We start from the raw sequence: 17,339 nt of genomic DNA, 5'->3' as shown, positions 1-17,339 counted from the left end.
TGAGGGAGGAGGGGCTGGGGGCCTGGACTCCTGGGTCTGAGGGAGGACGGACTGGGGGCCTAGACTCCTGGGCCTGAGGGAGGAGGGGTTGGGGGCCTGGGCTCCTGCGTCTGAGAGAAGAAGAGCTGAGGACTAGAATGTCTGGGTTCTAGAACAAGAGGCAGCTGGGGTCCTGCTCACGGGGGGAGCAAGGTGCAGTAAGGCTGGCAGAGGTGGGAGACCGGGTACCCTTTTCTGCACTGACCTCTGATCCTTGATCTTGCAGGGGGATTGGAAAACAGGGCCTGCAATGTCAAGGTAAGAGCTGGGGACCCAGACTCCTGGGACCCTCAGGAGGGTGGAGGCTGGGGCCCCACAGCCCAGGAGGCTTGACACACGTGTTCTTCGGTCCCCAGAGAGGCGCGGGGGAGCCCGGGGCGGGGGGTGTGGCAGAGACACAGCCTGTGGTGGGGAGGGAGCTCTGATGGCGGGGCCACCGCGGAGGTGGTGCTGGGGGCCCCTCCCTCGGCCGGCTCCAGGTGGGGACAGATATTTGGAGAATCTGTTGCCATGGGAACAGGGAGATTTGGAAAAGGGGAGCTGAAAGGGAGGGGCTAGAGATGAGAAGTCAGAGCCCCCCCCTCAAGCTGCTGTCGCCATGACAACACCAACAGTCCTAGGCAGGGGCAGGCCGGGTGGGGTCACCAATGGGCGGGTGGGGGCCGGGTGGGGCTGGCAGTTATGGGGGGCGGGAGAGGGGGGCGAGTCCTAAAGCACCAGCTGCTACTGTTGAAAACAGAGTGAGTCAGGAAGGGGGAGGCCTGCAGCAGCCCCCAGACTCACTTCTGCCCAAGTCACTGCTCTCTCTCTTCTGTCGGAGGACATTTCTCTGTTTGCTCTCCTCCTCAGCCTGCCTCTTTCCTTGCTTTCTTGCCTCGGTGGGCTTGTGTCTGTCGATGGGATCCTGTTTTCTCTCTGTGTCCCTGTGTCTGTCTTTCTCGGTCTCTGTGTCTCCCTTTGGCTGTGTGTAGGCACTGGGGTCTCTCTGCTCTGTGATGCTCTGTGTATCTGTTTCTGTCTTTGGGTCCATCTCCTGAATTTCTGTCTCCTGGTTTCCCTTCCCCACGCCATGTTGGGGGTCTCTCCTTTGATTGTCTATTAAACTCTCTTGATTTTGGGGTCCCCCCTCTCTGGTTTTCTTTCTGTAGGGGTCTCTGTCTTTCTGATTTTCTATCCATTGGGCTCTCTCTCTGTCTCTATGTCTCTATGATTCTCACCTTCAGTCTGCAGCTTTGTGGTTCATCGACGATGCCACGAATTTGTGACCTTCGAGTGTCCAGGCGCTGGGAAGGGCCCCCAGACGGATGTGAGTGCCCGGACACCTGATTTTTTCTCTTTGGGCCGCGCCCCCGCCCTCACCCCCTCGGCGTCCGTCCCAATTTCTCCTGCTATTTTTAAGGCTGGGAGGGGAGGGGGGCTGGAGAGATAGGGGGAGCTAGTCTGGCCCAGATTCCCTGCCCTTGGCCTGGAAAGGGGAAATGAGAGGGGGCTGAGACAGGCTGGGGACACAGGTGGGGGACCGAGAAGAGGCAGGGGTGAGAGGACCAAAGAGAGCATTGGAGGGGGTGGGCTGTCATCCAGGGATCAAGAGATTTAAAAAAAAAAAAACAGAGAGTTGAGGGACAGAGAGAGAGAGACAACTATTGATGCAGGCACTGAGATAAGACAGAGAGAATCTCAGAAATGCAGAAAAAGATAGAGACCCAGACAGAGAAAGAGAGGAATGGAACAGAGACAGAAACCCAGGAGGGAGGAAAAGGTGAGCCACAGGGACTGAGAGAGACAGACAGAGACAAGAAACTCAGAGAAACAGGGCTGCAGAGACCCAGAGAGACAAGCTAGAATAGAAAATGGTAGATATGGAGAATGATTTCTGAGACGCGGAGAGGGAGGCCCAGGGAGACCCTTCAGTGCACACGTGCGTGTGCTCGCATGCACACACACACACACACAGCTGCACGTGCATGCACATATCCCCATGAGCACACACACGTGCATATACAGATCCCTCATGCGCACACTCAGAGACATGCACAAGCTCTCCCTCCCTCCCTCCGCTTCACATCGGGGGGATGTCAGGTCGACTTACAGGAACAGTCGACCCTGTGGCCCGTTCCTGATCCCTCCTTCGCTTTCTGTCTGGCCTTGGGGCTCTTCTCTCTGAGCCTCCACTTCCCCTCTACGTGTGCTGTCCATGACGGCAGCCACCAGCCACACCCAGCTAGCTAGAGGTGCACTTGAGAGGGGCTACCGTGCCTGAGGAACGGAAATCTAAATTCCATTTAATTTGAACTGATTTAAATTTACATAGCCACGTGCGGTTAGTGGCTACTGGGTGGGACAGCATAAATCTCGACCTCCCCCAGCTTGTTTTTTTTTTCTTTTAAGATTTTATTTATTTATTTATTTGACAGAGAGAGACACAGCGAGAGAGGGAACACAAGCAGGGGGAGTGGGAGAGGGAGAAGCAGACTCCCCACTAAGCAAGGAGCCCAATGCGGGGCTCGATCCCAGGACCCCGGGGATCATGACCTGAGCCGAAGGCAGACGCTTAACGACTGAGTCACCCAGGCAGCCCCCGGCTTGTTTTGATAGTTCAATGAAGCCAGGTGGCTTGAGGGTCTAGCCCAGGTTTTGACATAAGGTTGGAGCCAGCTTTATGATTAGCAGATGAAGAAAGGGACAGAATGAGAACCTGAGAGAGAGAAAGGGACAGAGAGATCTCCAGAACTCCATGGGACATTTTGCCAGCTGGTTAGGTGAAGGAAATTGAAATTTACATAAAGGATGTGATTTCATAGGACATCTATTGAGCACCACTGTCTACTAGCACCCATATATGTCCATGATTAGCCACCTCACCTGCCCACCTGCACCACCAACAATACTTCTGATTTATCCAGTGCTCATTGCATGCACTCAGCAGGTATCTGGCAGACAGTACAGGAGTGAGTCTGCACAACATATAAGATGAGATGTTGTTCCTGTCCCCATCTGAGCAGAGGCTCCTGAGCCAAAAACCTGGGCTTGAATCCCAGTTCTACCACACAGAGGTTCTGTGACCCTCCAAAGTTTTTAATTTACTTCTCTGCACCTCTTGAGCTCCTCATCTGCAAAATGGGGATGATGACCATGCCTACTTTAAAGGATTATTTTGAGGACTAAATGAGTCAAATGCTTGGGATGGTACCTGGTACATGGCGAGAGACAACATATCGATTATTATCCTTGTACAATTGTTGCTGTTACCGATGAAAAAGCAGAGGAGGGATCTTCCTCTACCTCACTCTGACGTTTTTTTCCTTCTTAATTCTTTTGATCTTGTTGTCAGTCACATGGATCAGGGGCTAAAGAAGTGGGAAGGGCTTGGCAAGCATGATTTCCATTAGACCCCTTTCAGGGAGGCCTCGCGGCCCCATTTTATAGGAAGGAAGGCTGAGTCTCTGCAAAGCTCAGCGTGGAGGGAAGCCACTAGCTGGGTAGTGGGCAGAGTCAAAATGTGGATGTTAATCTAACTGGAGCTGCAGCTCTGTCTCCTTTGTAATGGTGATTTCACCTTGAGAATAAAAACAGCTTCTCTCCATGGAGCGATGGAGCTTGTGAGTCAGGCACCCTGCTGAGAACTTTTACATAGTATATCACTTACAGCGACAGGCACCCTTTGAGTTAGGGTCAGCTGAAGATCGTTAGAGGCCCAGAGAATTGAAAGAGATCATCACACCCTACCCCACCCGCCCAGTGTCATTCAAAATAGAATCCCCGCTAAACTGCAAAAATAAATAAAAGTCCAAGAATATCCTGAATTTTCACCCTAGTGATAACTCTCGCAATGCATTCCTAGAAAAAGGCAAATACCAAATTATTTAACACTCAGACACTGCCAGGGGTGGGGAAGGAATGCTTTACCGGTGTCCTAAATTCATGCTTAATTGGACTCTGGACATTCAGCATTGCTTCAAGATACAGACTGTTGATTTCCACTGGGCAGAAGAGGACACTGAGGCTCAAAATTGGCCACTAACTTGCCCCAAATGACACAGCTGGTAAATGGCCCAGCTCTTATTTAAACCCAGGGCTATGTGGAGACTGCAATAAAATTGTGAATAGTAACCACAGCAGCACAAATAACAGTACTGAGCACATTTAGCATGCCAGGCCCTGCTATGCAGTTTACACTTAATCTTTTTTTCTTTTTTTCTTTCTTTCTTTCTTTCTTTCTTTCTTTCTTTCTTTCTTTCTTTTCTTTCTTTCCTCTTTTTCTCTCTTTCTTTTTTTCCTTTCTTTTCATTCTTTGTTTCATCTCTACACCTAATATGGGACTTGAACTCACACCCCCAAGATCAAGAGTCGCACACTCCCATCGACTGAGCCAGCCAGGTGCCCCTACACTTGGTCTTTCATTGACTGAGAGGTCATATTCTCCATCTCACAAGGGGCTCAGAGAAGGCAGATCATCAGTGGGCAGACATTGACAGAGGCTGACAGTGAACCATCTGGAGTTCATTGTGGCCCACAAGTCCTCAGAGAACAGCCTTTGGGAGGTGGGGGTGGGGAGCACAGGGACTTGGAACATTAGGAGCCCCACCTCCTGCGGGTTCTGCCCAAATGCCACCTTGTTAGTGAAGCCTTCCCTGATGACTTTCTGCAAATTTCAGTCCCCACCCCTGGCAATCCCCTTTCTTGCTTCATTTTTCTCCAAAGCACCTGCTACCATCTCTCATACTATTTTATTTATTCACTGTTTATTTTGTCTCCCTCCACTAGAAAGGAAACTCCACGGGGACAGGAGTTTTTGTTTGTTCACGGCTGGTCCTGGCACCAAGAACAGTGCCTGGCACACAGTAGGCCCTCAATAAATATTGTAGAGCGAATGAGTGAGCCGCAGAAGACTGGGAGAGCAAGGCAGAGGAGGCAGGGTTCAAAGGGCTTATCTCCCAGGGGTCTAGGGCACCCCCCCTCCTGAACCCCCTCTGATGTCTCCTCTCTGCCTCCAGGACCCCCGAAACAAGCACAAGTTCCGTCTGCACAGCTATAGCAGCCCCACCTTTTGCGACCACTGCGGCTCCCTTCTCTACGGGCTGGTGCACCAGGGCATGAAATGCTCCTGTGAGTCTACCCTTGCGGCTCCTGCCAGAACCTGGAGCTCCGGGGCCCCTTTCTTTTCTTTTCTTTTCTTTTTAAAAAAGATTTTATTTATTTATTTGAGAGAGAGAGAGAGAGAGAAAGCACATGAGAGGGGGGAGGGTCAGAGGGAGAAGCAGACTCCCCGCCGAGCCGGGAGCCCGATGCGGGACTCGATCCCAGGACTCCGGGATCACGACCTGAGCCGAAGGCAGTCGCTCAACCAACTGAGCCACCCAGGTGCCCCTCGGGGCCCCTTTCAAAGCGCAGTGTCTGGGTTCCGGGTAGTGCTGGAGGATGGCGTCTGGGGGTGGGGGGGCGGCGGGACACGCTACCTCACGTTCTGTCCCCCCTAGGCTGCGAGATGAACGTGCACCGACGCTGTGTGCGCAGCGTGCCCTCTCTGTGCGGGGTGGACCACACGGAGCGCCGTGGGCGCCTGCAGCTGGAAATCCGAGCTCCGACTGCAGATGAGATACACGTCACAGGTGAAGCCCGGCTCCTGCGTCTGGTTCCGCCCTCTTACCCAGGGGGAAGGGCCCAAGGTGTTCACCTGCGCTGCCCACCCAACCCTACAGAGAAGGCCACACCCCCTGAGGGTCACGCCCACCCTCCTGACCCCACCTGCAAAGGCTGAGCACCACCCCGCCACGCCCCTTCCACCTTGTAGCGGAGTCCCCAGCCTTGACTCTTGCAACTTTCAGCGCCTTTTTTTTTTTTTTTTAAGATTTTATTTATTTATTTGACAGAGTTAGCGAGAGCAGGAACACAAGCAGGAAGAGTGGGAGAGGGAGAAGCAGGCTTCCTGCAGAGCAGGGAGCCCAATGTGGGGCTTGATCCCAGGATCCTGGGATGGAACCTCGCATCGGGCTCCCTACTCAGCCAGGAGTCTTCTTCTCCCTCTCCCTCTCCCCCTCTCTCAAATAAATAAATAAAATCTTTAAAAAATATATCTATTTATTTGAGAGAGAGCGAGAAAGAGAACACACAAGCAGGGAGAAGGGCAGAGAGAGAGAAGCAGACTCCCTGCTGAGCAGGGAGCCCGATGCCGGGCCACCCAAGGGCCCCCTTTCAGCACCTCTTTTTTTTTTTTTAGATTTTATTTATTTATTTATTTGACACAGAGAGAGATACAGCGAGAGAGGGAACACAAGCAGGGGGAGTAGGAGAGGGAGAAGCAGGCTTCCCGCTGAGCAGGGACCCAATGCGGGGCTCAATCCCATGACTCCGGGATCCTGACGTGAGCCAAAGGCAGATGCTTAACGACTGAGCTACCCAGGAGCCCCCCCTTTCAGCACCTCTTAATGGCCATTCTAAATGAAGGTCCTTGAGAGGGAGGGAGGAGAGAAAACCTGATTCTGAGGGAGGCCTGGGATTACTATTGGTGATATGGCCAGAGTCCTCACTCCGGGGTCCTCAGGGAGGAGGGGGCTCTGGGTCTGATTTCTGGGTCCCTGGCTGGGAAAAAGGATTTAGGCCCTGTCTTCTGGGTACTGGAGAGGTAAGAGACCAAAGACACCTGGGTCGTCAGAATGGCTTCGAGCTTGGATTTTTGATTGCCGACTGGGAGAGACTTAGGGGCCTCTTCCTGGATCTCTAACCCGGTGTACCCTCCTTCACTTCTCCTCTCAGTTGGCGAGGCCCGTAACCTCATCCCAATGGATCCCAATGGTCTGTCGGATCCCTATGTGAAGCTGAAGCTTATCCCAGACCCTCGGAACTTGACAAAACAGAAGACCCGGACGGTGAAAGCCACACTAAACCCTGTGTGGAACGAGACCTTTGTGTTGTGAGCCTCGGGTGCAGGGGACGCTGTGATGGCTGACAGAGAATGATCTGAGGGTCTTGGTGGCCCACAAGACCCCAGAGAGCAGATGGTGGGAGGTGTTAGGATAGAAGGAACCCAAGAAAAGGGCAGAGAAAGGCGGTGGGAGAGGGAATGGAGTGACTGAGGGAGAGTGATGGAGTTACAGAAGCCGAGAGAGAGAGAGAGAGAGAGAGAGATCTGTGCATTTAATCTCCATCAAAGCCCACTACTTTAGAGTGAGACAGAGATGGCGGGTGTTCAGAAGAAGAGACACAAACCCAAAGAGACACATAGACAGAATGCAGGGGGGTGGGGTGTAAGCAGAGGGGTGGTGGGTGGGTGGCAGGAAGAGAAAGAGAAGCCAGTTAACAGAAAGACAGAAGGACAGAGACCCAGAGGAAGGAGGGGGCACAGAGACTCCGATAGGAGAGAGATCTGGAGAGAAAGGACAGGACGCAGGGATCGGAAGGAGCCAAGAATGTGGGAGGAAGGGAGAGAGACTGAGCGCGGTCCAGATGTACTCAAGGTCCCGATATTGGGGAAGACCCCCTTCGGGAGGCTCAGAGATGACAGGACACTTTAGGGAGTAGGAACAGACCCCAGCTCACCCCAGAAGGGCTTGCGTCCTCCTCCAGCACCAAGGATGGGGGAGTTGGGGGAGTAGGGAGCTAGACCCTCACTCCGCCCCACCCTTCCCGCAGCAACCTGAAGCCGGGGGACGTGGAGCGCCGGCTCAGCGTGGAGGTGTGGGACTGGGACCGGACTTCCCGCAACGATTTCATGGGTGCCATGTCCTTCGGTGTCTCGGAGCTGCTCAAGGCGCCGGTGGACGGCTGGTGAGGACGGGGCAGGGGCGTGGTCTCTCTCCTCCGGACCACCAGCATCCTGCCTCCCTGCGCTTCTCTCTCCCTCCTCCCCTGTCCCTCTCCCCCCCCCCCCCCCCTACCCCCACCCCGACCCCGCCTCCTGCCCGGTTCCGGTCTCCGTCTGTATGTCAGGTACAAGTTACTGAACCAGGAGGAGGGCGAATATTACAATGTGCCGGTGGCTGATGCTGACAACTGCAGCCTTCTCCAGAAGTTTGAGGTACTCGGCCCGGCTTCCCCCAGGGGGAGTCCAGCCCTGCCTCCCACAGTTCAGAGCGGCTGGGTGCCTGCGCGAACTGGGACTACAATTCCCAGAAGACCCCGGGGCTCCTTCCCCTGCCTTTCTCGGGACTCCTGCCCCAGGGTGTGATGGGAATTAGAGTTCCTATCCATTCCCATGGCTTGGGGGTTTGGAGTCGCCACCCTATGCTCTAGGGCAACCTCCTACCTCCCTGGGTGCTCTAACTCTGGCTTTCTTCTCCCCCAGGCCTGTAACTACCCCCTGGAACTGTATGAGGTGAGTAGAGCTCAGGCCCAGAATGGAGAGTTTCATTCCTGTGGTCTGCATGTCTGTCCCCACGTCTCGCTCCCCTGATACCTGCTTTCATTTCCACTCCCATGGGCTGAGCATAGACTTGGCGGCCGGTCTTGTGCTTGCTGAGCAAACCTAGCAGCCCGGAGGGGAACCTGGCCGGGATGTACTACATCAGAGGTAGCCCAGGGCACCGAGAAGCCTGGAGGAGCCGCTCAGCCAGCCTGGGGGGGGGGGGGGGCCAGGGAGGGACTTCCCTGAGGAGGTGACACCTGAACGGATCCTTGAGTTTTTCTATTTAGCACTGTGGCCTTCTGTCCTCCATTCCTTTTCTCACTCACTCAACACCTATTTCCTGAGGTGTCACATAAGCCAAACCCTGCTCTGGGAGTAGAATCAGTCCATTCCCTGTGGAGCTCCAATTTCAAAGTAGGAGAAAGGTACAGATAGAGACATCCATCCAGAAGGACTATGTTTGATAATGGAAGTAGTAGCCTCAGGCACTGGGGAGTGCCGGAAGCAGCTGCTCAGCCTGGGAGAGCCAGAGAAAGCTTCTGAGCGGGGTGGTGAGTCCAGGAGGGAGTGCGGGATTCTCCAGGCACAGGAGAGAGAGACCAGATTTCAAAGCTGAAGGATGGAAAACCTTCCAGGCAGAGGGAAGAGCAGGTGCAAAGGCCCTGTGGTGGGAGCAGGCTGGGAGTGTATGTAGCACAGCAAGGAGGACAGTGGGGCTGAAGGGGGGGAGAGGGTGGGAAAAAGTAGGACATTAAATCAGAGAGGGAAGGGGTGTGACTTGTCATTCACTGGAAGGATTTTAGCTTTTTAAAGATTTTATTTACTTATTTATTTGACAGAGATAGCGAGAGCAGGAACACGAGCAGGGGGAGTGCGAGAGGGAGAAGCAGGCTCCCTGGGATCATGACCTGAGCCAAAGGCAGATGTTTAATGATTGAGCCACCCAGGCACCCCAGGATTTTAGCTTTTAAACTGGGTGAGATGGGGTGGGGGGGTGGGAGCATCAAAGGTGGGCTGAGGTGGTTTAGGCCTGAACAGGACACGAGCTCTGTGTAGAGAACAGAGACAGAGGCAGAGGGGGAAGGGGAGAGGAGGCTCTGTGCAGACGCAGGTGGGAGGAGCAGGAAGCAGTGGTCGTGTCTGTGTTCTGACTCTGGGTGTGCTCTGAAGGTTGAGCAATAGGAAATGCGCTCAGCGCTTGTGTCCTGAGAGACCTTCGTCCATTCAGCACCCTGAGTGCTGGACGATGCTGAAGACACAAAAAGGAGGGCGAGACGCCATCTCTGGCTTTAATGGATTTTGATTTCTGGCTCTGCTTTTTAATCTGCTGTGTGACATTGGGCAAGTTATTTAATGTCTCTGTGCCAATGTCCTCTTCTCTAAAATGGGGGTGGGGGTGGGGGCACCTGGCGGGCTCAGGCAGTGGAGCATGAGACTCTTGATCTTGGGGTTGTGAGTTTGAGCCCCATGTTGGGTGTAGAGATTACCTAAAAATAAAAAATAAAATGGGGGGGGGTGATAGCAGGTTATCTAATGGCATATAGTAAATGTCTGAGTGTTAGTTAAATGACCAACCCTCCAGGCTGTGGAAAGCCAGTACAAGTTCTTAAGCCAACTTGGGGGATGGGGAGGGGGCAGAGACAACTTTCTTTTTCTCTCTGTCTCTCCACATCCCTTTCATTCTTGGATGCTCTCTCTCGGGGGCATATGCCCGTCTGGGGTCTAACTACCTCCGCATCTCTCCCCTTTCTCACAGCGGGTGCGGATGGGTCCCTCTTCCTCTCCCATCCCTTCCCCATCTCCCAGTCCCACCGACTCCAAGCGCTGTTTCTTTGGGACGAGCCCTGGACGTCTGCACATCTCTGACTTCAGCTTCCTCATGGTTCTAGGAAAAGGCAGTTTTGGGAAGGTTGGATTCCTGGGGTCCTAGGGGGGAAAGGGGAGGATGTCTGGGGGGGGAGATCAGATTCCTGGTCTTTAGGGAGGGACACTAGGCGACTGAGTCCCCAAAAAGGGCTCGATGGGACCCCTGAGTTCCCCTGAGAGGACAGGCATAAAGATTCGGATGCTTTCCCTGAGGGAGTGCTCAGCAAAATCAGGGCACCTGGTCCCCTGAGAGAGAGAGAGAGAGAGAGAGAGAGAGAGAGAGAGGAAGGACCTGGGATTCCCTTTCTCTGTGTCCCTGAAAGGGCGGGGTAGGGACCTGCATCACTGGGTTTGTTCCCAAGATGGACTGGGCCTTTTGGGGCTCTGTCCCTAGGTGATGCTGGCTGAGCGCAGGGGCTCTGATGAGCTCTACGCCATCAAGATCCTGAAGAAAGACGTGATTGTTCAGGATGATGACGTGGACTGCACCCTGGTGGAGAAGCGAGTGCTGGCCCTGGGGGGCCGAGGCCCCGGGGGGCGGCCCCACTTTCTCACCCAGCTGCACTCCACCTTCCAGACCCCGGTAAGGAAGGGGAGGTGCATAGGCTGGCTCAGGTCAGACATCTGCTCCGGGATTCCGAGATTCTGGCGAGGCAAAAGAACCTCCTGCACGCTGACCGGGCGTGGCCAGAGGGATGGGAGCCTGTTGGGCGTGGCCTGAGCCAGCGGGGTCTTGACTGGGGGTGTTCTGAGCCAAGGAGGTTTGAGTAAAGGGAGTGCGGGGAGGAGAATGGCTTCTGAGTGGCCTGCCAACAGCTGGGCTCCAAGTAACGAGGTCGTCACTCTTGGATTCTGAGAGAAGGTCTCATCAGACATGGGGCGTGTCCCGCAGTTCGTGGGACGGGACAAAGAGTGAGAACCGCCGAGGTTGGAGAGGGCATGACTCCTTCAAAAAGCTCTGGATAAACGTAGTCAGCTTCCTGGATTTAAAGAAACATTATTGTCCATTGCAAGTGAGGCCCGAAACACCTCTGGTTCCTAACAGGTGGTCAGGGTTGCGTTTGCGTGAGGAGGTTCGGGAAGAGGTGGCGGTGCCCCTGGGATTTCCAGGGAATGTGGGGGCCTCAGTCTTCCATTCGCAGAGGGCGGGACCAGTTCCGAGTAGCAGGGGATAGGGCGGGTGGAGATTCTGTGGGGCTGGCTTAGAGTCCTCCGGACCTGCCAGATGCTCTGGGTTGCTGACTGGGTGGATCCGGAGCCTTCCAAGTTTGTCTGGAGGGGGCGGGAATGGACGCGTCCTACCCTCTGGTCAGCGTGTCCCCTCCTCTAAGGCCCCCCCCGCCCGTCCGCCCCCCTCCCCCCAGGATCGCCTGTATTTTGTGATGGAGTATGTCACCGGGGGCGACTTGATGTACCACATTCAGCAGTTGGGCAAGTTTAAGGAGCCCCATGCAGCGTGAGTCTCGCCCAAGAGAGGAGGGGTGGGGGGAGGGGGGCCCCAGTCTTTGACCTCTGACTCCCCGCCCCCTTCTCCAGGTTCTACGCAGCGGAAATCGCCATCGGCCTCTTCTTCCTTCACAATCAGGGCATCATCTACCGGTGAGTGGTCTGGACCTTTCACTGGAGGTCATCAGGCCCCTAGAGGCAAAGGGATCAAACTCGCGGCTGCAGGGGCACCTGGCTGGCCCACTGGGTAGAGCGAGCGACTGGTGATCTCGGGGTCATGAGTTCAAGTCCCACGTTGGGCGTAGAGCTTACTTTAAAACAAAACAAACAAACAAAAACCAAAACCTTGCTGCTCCAGCCTGTGGAACTCCACCCGTCCCTCAACTCCTATCCATCCTGCCTCCCACCCACCAGGGACCTGAAACTAGACAACGTGATGCTGGATGCCGAAGGACACATCAAAATCACTGACTTCGGCATGTGTAAGGAGAACGTCTTCCCCGGGACCACAACCCGCACCTTCTGCGGGACCCCAGACTACATAGCCCCCGAGGTACCCTCCCTCTGCTGCTCTTGGTGCTGTGCAAATTTGCAGGGGGTGGTGGTGTGTGTGTGTGGCTGGTTGCCTAACATTCGGAATGTGGGGGTCCTGACCCTGGGGTCTTTACATGAGTCGTGGGTGGTCCAACAGCAAGCAGCTCAGAGAGGCCTGTGCGCCCCGCATTCCCAGTGGGCGGAGCTGGGGCTCTAAGCTGGCAAAGTGGGCGGACAGGTGGGTGAGTGTTCTAAAAGAGCGGGACCCACTTGGCTCCTAAGAATTCTCAGAGAGCAGGACCTATTGCAGGACTATTCTAGAAGGTAGAGACAACTTCGAGTGTACTCTGAGTGGGTGGGGCCCGTCCCCCCAGAACACTGGGCATGTGGAGGCTGTCTCCTGAACATTTCAAGGGGGGGAGTATACTCGGACTTTGTTAAGGGGGTGGAGCTAATGATCTGACCGTAAGTAAGTAGGTAGAGGGTCTCAGTTGAGGGAGGATGTGGTGTTAGTGCTGCCTTTCTTAATCTTCCAGGGTGATTCAATGCTAATGCCTTTGCATCGTGTGATCAATGTCCATGGTTTCAAAACATGGCTGGGAGTCAGAATCACCTGCGGAGATTTTGAAAAACACACATATTGTTGACTCTGACCTATTGAGGCTGGAATTCTTAGGGCTAGGACAGCCCCCTAGATGAATCTTAAATGCATCCAGATTTAAGACTCTCTGGTCTCTGAAATTTAGCCCTTATTTTACCCTCTCCTTAAGGAGAAGGTCCAGTTACCTAAATATTCTAGCTGGGTGGAACTTTTGACTTGGTCCTTAGATGGTCTTTATTTTTGGGACCAAAGGAATGTTCTAAGTAGGTAAATTCTGTTTGTGAATTGTCCAAAAAGATGGAGCTCTGGCCGAAGTGTTCCGAGTGGGAAGAGTTTGTGTTGAAAACACTTCGAGTGGGTAGGGTTCCCAGGGGGGTGAGGCCAGAAGGGGTCTTAGGCTTCTTAAGCACAAACCAGGATTCCTTGACTTCCATCCTTCCTCACCAGATCATTGCCTACCAGCCCTATGGGAAGTCTGTGGATTGGTGGTCCTTTGGGGTTCTGCTGTATGAGATGCTGGCAGGACAGGTAAGGGAAGCTGGGAGAGGCTGGCCTGGCTAAAGGCAACACGGTGTGGGATGGCATCTGTTACATGGCCTCTCAAAGGAGCTGGTTAGAAGGGATGTCTGCCATCTAAGGAGGGGTGCTAAGCAGTTGGGAATGTCCTACCTGGATAGTGCTGTCCTTGGTCCTGAAGCATTATTTCCCCACAGGCCAGGGTTCTTTTTTTTTTTTTAGGCCAGAGGTTCTTAAAACTTTTTTGGTGCCAAGGACCCCTTCTCAGAACAATGTGTTTAAATGCCTGAAATAAAATAATAGGATTACAAAGGAAATCAATTGTATTTAAATGGCTATCAAAACTTTAAAATTTTAATTTAACTTAGTTCAGCCAACTAAATTAATTTAAAGGTATACAATTAGGTAAATATTGAACACTGGGATGTGGACATATATGTGATTTCCTATTAATGAATTAAATGGTAATGTCTCACAATGGTGGGAAATAAACAGGAAGGTCTACCAGGGATCTTGAAGTTGAGATGACTAACATTTTGAGGTATCTGCAAATCTAATGTGCTAAGAAAATATCTGTGGTTTCTGTTGGTGATGAAGTCACAAGTACTACTGTTGTGGTTTTTGCCTACGTTTATAAGGGAATGCTAAATTTCAGTTAGAGATTTTTAAAAATAAAGGTGTACTTTTTCCCCTGTTCAAGCTCATGGACACTCTCAATTGTATAAACAGACTTCCTAGACCCCACATTAAGAATCCTTGCCTTGGGAGGCCCCTGAGTGGCTCAGTCAGTTAAACATCTGACTCTTGATTTTGGCTCAAGTCATGATCTCAGGGTCCTGAGATCAAGCCCTGTGTTGGGCTTCTCGCTGGGCGTGGAGCCTGCTTGGGATTCTTTCTCTCTCTGCTCCTCACTCATCCCCTCCCCTGCTCCTGCATGCTCTCAAAAAAAAGAAAGAAAGAAAAAGGAAAAAGAAAAGAAAAAAAAGAAGAAAAGGAAAGAAAGAAAAGAATTCTTGCCTTGGTATTGCTTTTCCTAATCCCAGAAGACTGGAAGCCACTCATCTAACCAAGAGAATGCTTTTACAGTTTTTCCTGCATTTTTTTGGTCTCTCTTCTATTTAAGTGACATATTGTCTAATTAATGCCCTGCTGATTTGCATAGCAGAGAAAGACAGAACAGCAAGGAGGTGCAGAGAGCTGGTGCATCTGAGATAGGAAAGCAGAGAGTCTGAGATGGAGAGAGAAAGCTTTGGTGGCTTGGTCCAATTTTTCCCTAGGATGTTGGAGGGGGGTATTTGTGTTCTTGGTGGATAATGAGGGTGTGGAAGGTGGGGGAGAGGCAGTTTGTCAAGTCTCTGACTCTATCCCTCTATTTCCTCAGCCCCCTTTTGATGGGGAGGATGAGGAAGAGCTGTTTCAGGCCATCATGGAACAAACTGTCACTTACCCCAAGTCGCTTTCCCGGGAAGCTGTGGCGATCTGCAAGGGGGTGAGAGCCCCCTGACCCCCAGAGCCTCCAGACAACCCCTGTGCCCTACCATCACCATCCTGGGCTTCCCATGCAGTGGTTCTGTGCACATTAGAAAAAGGCTCCCACCCCTCAAGTTACTTCCCTTCCATCTGCTGGAAAAGTTTGTATAATACAGAGATGTCATTAGAACACTAATTGACTGCCCTGCTATCCCCTCCAGTCCAAGGATGGCCTCTGTCTCCTTCCCCTCCGCTGCACCCACTCCCCAGCTCACTGTGTGGAGTGCTGGAAGGCCAGGGTCTGCCTCTCCAGAACCGGGTGGGTCAGGTGAACCTAACACCTGCCACTTCTCTTCCTGTGGGATCTTGGGCAAGCCACCAAAACTCCGGGAGCCTGCCTCCTCTACTGGGGTCATGGAGTTAGTGCAAGAGAAAGAGTCTAGCCCGTGGCAGCTTTTCAACAAGCATTAGCACCCTTCTGCTTCTGGCTCCTGTCTCCATTCTCTCTGACTGTCGCTCTCTGGCTTCTGTCTCCCGCCTCTGCCTCCATCTACATCCGATGGGGCTTCCTGTGTCTCCACCTTTTCTCTGTGTCCCTGGGGATGCACCTCTTGCATCTTTGTCCCCCTCTATCTGGGTGTCTATTCCCCTCTTACCCCCAACTCCCATACACACATATTCTGGGTCTCTGTCCTCTTTCTGGAACTCTCCTTCTCTCTTTCTGAGTCTCTGCCTTCATATTGTATCTTTACCCCTCTCTCTGGGGGTTTGTCTCCTGAATCTCCACCCTCTTTCTGCATCTCTGCTTCCCCCCAACATCTGCTCTATCTCCCACCTTCTCTGGGTCTCTGCCCTTCCCCTGGGTCTCTATCTCCCCCTCTCTCGGGATCTCTGTTCCCTCTTTGCTCTGGGTCTCCAACCGCTTTCTCTCTCTCTCCCTCCCTTCATCCTTCCCTTTTCCTCTCCTCTCTCTCTTTCTCTCCTCCTTCTCCTCCATCCCTTTTGGGGATTCTTTGCTTGTCCCCTTCCTCTTTCTGGGTTTCTTGCCCCTCATACCCTGATGCCCTGATTTCTCTCTCTCTCTCTGTCTGTTCTCGGGTCTCTGGGTTTGGAGTTCATCTATCTCATTCTCATTTATTCTCCCCCATTCCTCTTTCTCTCCACCTCCCCCACCCCTGTTCCCCCTTGCTATTCTCCTCTCTCTGGGTCTCTATGCTGTGTCTCTGTTCCTCTGTTTTTGTCTTTCTCTCTTGCTCATTCTCTGTGCCTCCCTGTCCGGGACTCTGTCTGTCTGTGTGTCTCTGTGTTTTCCACAGTTCCTAACTAAGCATCCAGCGAAGCGCCTGGGCTCAGGGCCAGACGGGGAGCCCGCCATCCGTGCTCATGGCTTTTTCCGCTGGATGGACTGGGAGCGCTTGGAGCGACTGGAGATCGCCCCTCCGTTCAGACCCCGTCCGGTCAGCCGCCTTTCGGGAACAAACCTTGGTCCCTCGGGGTGGGGGTACCCAGGAGCTCCAGTTCCTATATGTGGAGGTGGGGTGGGGCTCCCTCTGTGGAGACGCCCTAACGGGAGATGCAGAGGACGTGAAGGATGTGCAGACATTCCAAAGGAGCCAGGAGATGCACAGAGGGGACGCAGAGGGACACCCAAGGAGCCAAGAGAATTTCATCTTTCCTTCCCCTGTGCTTCCCACAGTGTGGACGCAGCGGCGAGAACTTCGACAAATTCTTCACGCGGGCGGCGCCAGCACTGACCCCGCCAGACCGCCTAGTTTTGGCCAGCATCGACCAGGCCGATTTCCAAGGCTTCACCTACGTGAACCCGGATTTTGTGCACCCGGACGCCCGCAGCCCCATCAGCCCCCCGCCTGTGCCAGTCATGTAATCTGTCCTGCCGCCACTAGGTGTCCCCATCGCTCCCTCCCCGCTCCAGCCTTAGCCCCTCTTCACCCCCTCTCCCATTCTGTTCTTGCTCCCCAGCATTCTAGCCTCTGCCCTGTGGGTGCTAGATGCCCCTCCGCAGCGTTCTTGGCATTCTAAACTCCATACAGTCTCTAGAGCCTTACCGCGTTCTAGATTCTGCTGTGCTGAGCCCTGGATTCTCCCCCACCTCAGTGTTCTGGCCTCTGCTCTCCCGGGTTCCAGAACCACTACCACTCTCCCAATTCCATGGGGTTCTAGACTCCATTTTGGTAGACTCTGTGCCTCTCCTTTTTTTTTTTTTTTTTTCCTTTCTGGGAAATAGTCTCATGGGGTGCGCTGTTCCAGACTTGGATTCCAGAACAAACCCCCACCTCCGACCCCCCATCTCCACTCCATTCTGGAGTAAGTGGGAGGCTGTGCCCCCATGCTCCAGCGCTCCTCTTCTACACTCTAGGGATTCCTGGGATGTATGAAGGATTCTTATTACCCCAGCTGTTCTCAATCAGCTTTTGTTCTAGACGCCCCCACCCTAAACCCATCACTGCTCGCCTGCCAGGTGCATGGCTCCAGTCCTGCTCGGAACCCCTCCTCCATCCTGTTCCC

At 53.4% G+C, this 17,339-nt stretch overlaps 1 protein-coding gene across 1 annotated transcript in view; it reads left to right on the top strand.

Annotated features, from left to right (window-relative positions):
- PRKCG (protein kinase C gamma) overlaps positions 1-16,732 on the top strand; it is a 17,782-nt gene extending 1,050 nt beyond the window's left edge. Inside the window, exons 2-18 of the mRNA XM_044911339.1 lie at positions 266-297; positions 1,263-1,345; positions 5,034-5,145; positions 5,517-5,648; positions 6,793-6,949; positions 7,669-7,803; positions 7,966-8,053; positions 8,321-8,350; positions 10,137-10,289; positions 10,641-10,829; positions 11,611-11,702; positions 11,783-11,845; positions 12,107-12,245; positions 13,275-13,355; positions 14,725-14,832; positions 16,130-16,270; positions 16,510-16,732. Coding sequence (XP_044767274.1) covers positions 266-297; positions 1,263-1,345; positions 5,034-5,145; positions 5,517-5,648; positions 6,793-6,949; positions 7,669-7,803; positions 7,966-8,053; positions 8,321-8,350; positions 10,137-10,289; positions 10,641-10,829; positions 11,611-11,702; positions 11,783-11,845; positions 12,107-12,245; positions 13,275-13,355; positions 14,725-14,832; positions 16,130-16,270; positions 16,510-16,698 — 1,924 coding nt within the window. The 3' untranslated portion in view covers positions 16,699-16,732. The remainder of the gene's footprint in view (positions 1-265; positions 298-1,262; positions 1,346-5,033; positions 5,146-5,516; positions 5,649-6,792; positions 6,950-7,668; positions 7,804-7,965; positions 8,054-8,320; positions 8,351-10,136; positions 10,290-10,640; positions 10,830-11,610; positions 11,703-11,782; positions 11,846-12,106; positions 12,246-13,274; positions 13,356-14,724; positions 14,833-16,129; positions 16,271-16,509) is intronic.
- The last annotated feature ends 607 nt before the right edge of the window (positions 16,733-17,339 follow it).

This window comes from Neomonachus schauinslandi, chromosome 16 (assembly GCF_002201575.2).
Source record: "Neomonachus schauinslandi chromosome 16, ASM220157v2, whole genome shotgun sequence".
NCBI lineage: Eukaryota > Metazoa > Chordata > Mammalia > Carnivora > Phocidae > Neomonachus > Neomonachus schauinslandi.
This window is presented reverse-complemented; position numbering and strand designations above follow the sequence as displayed.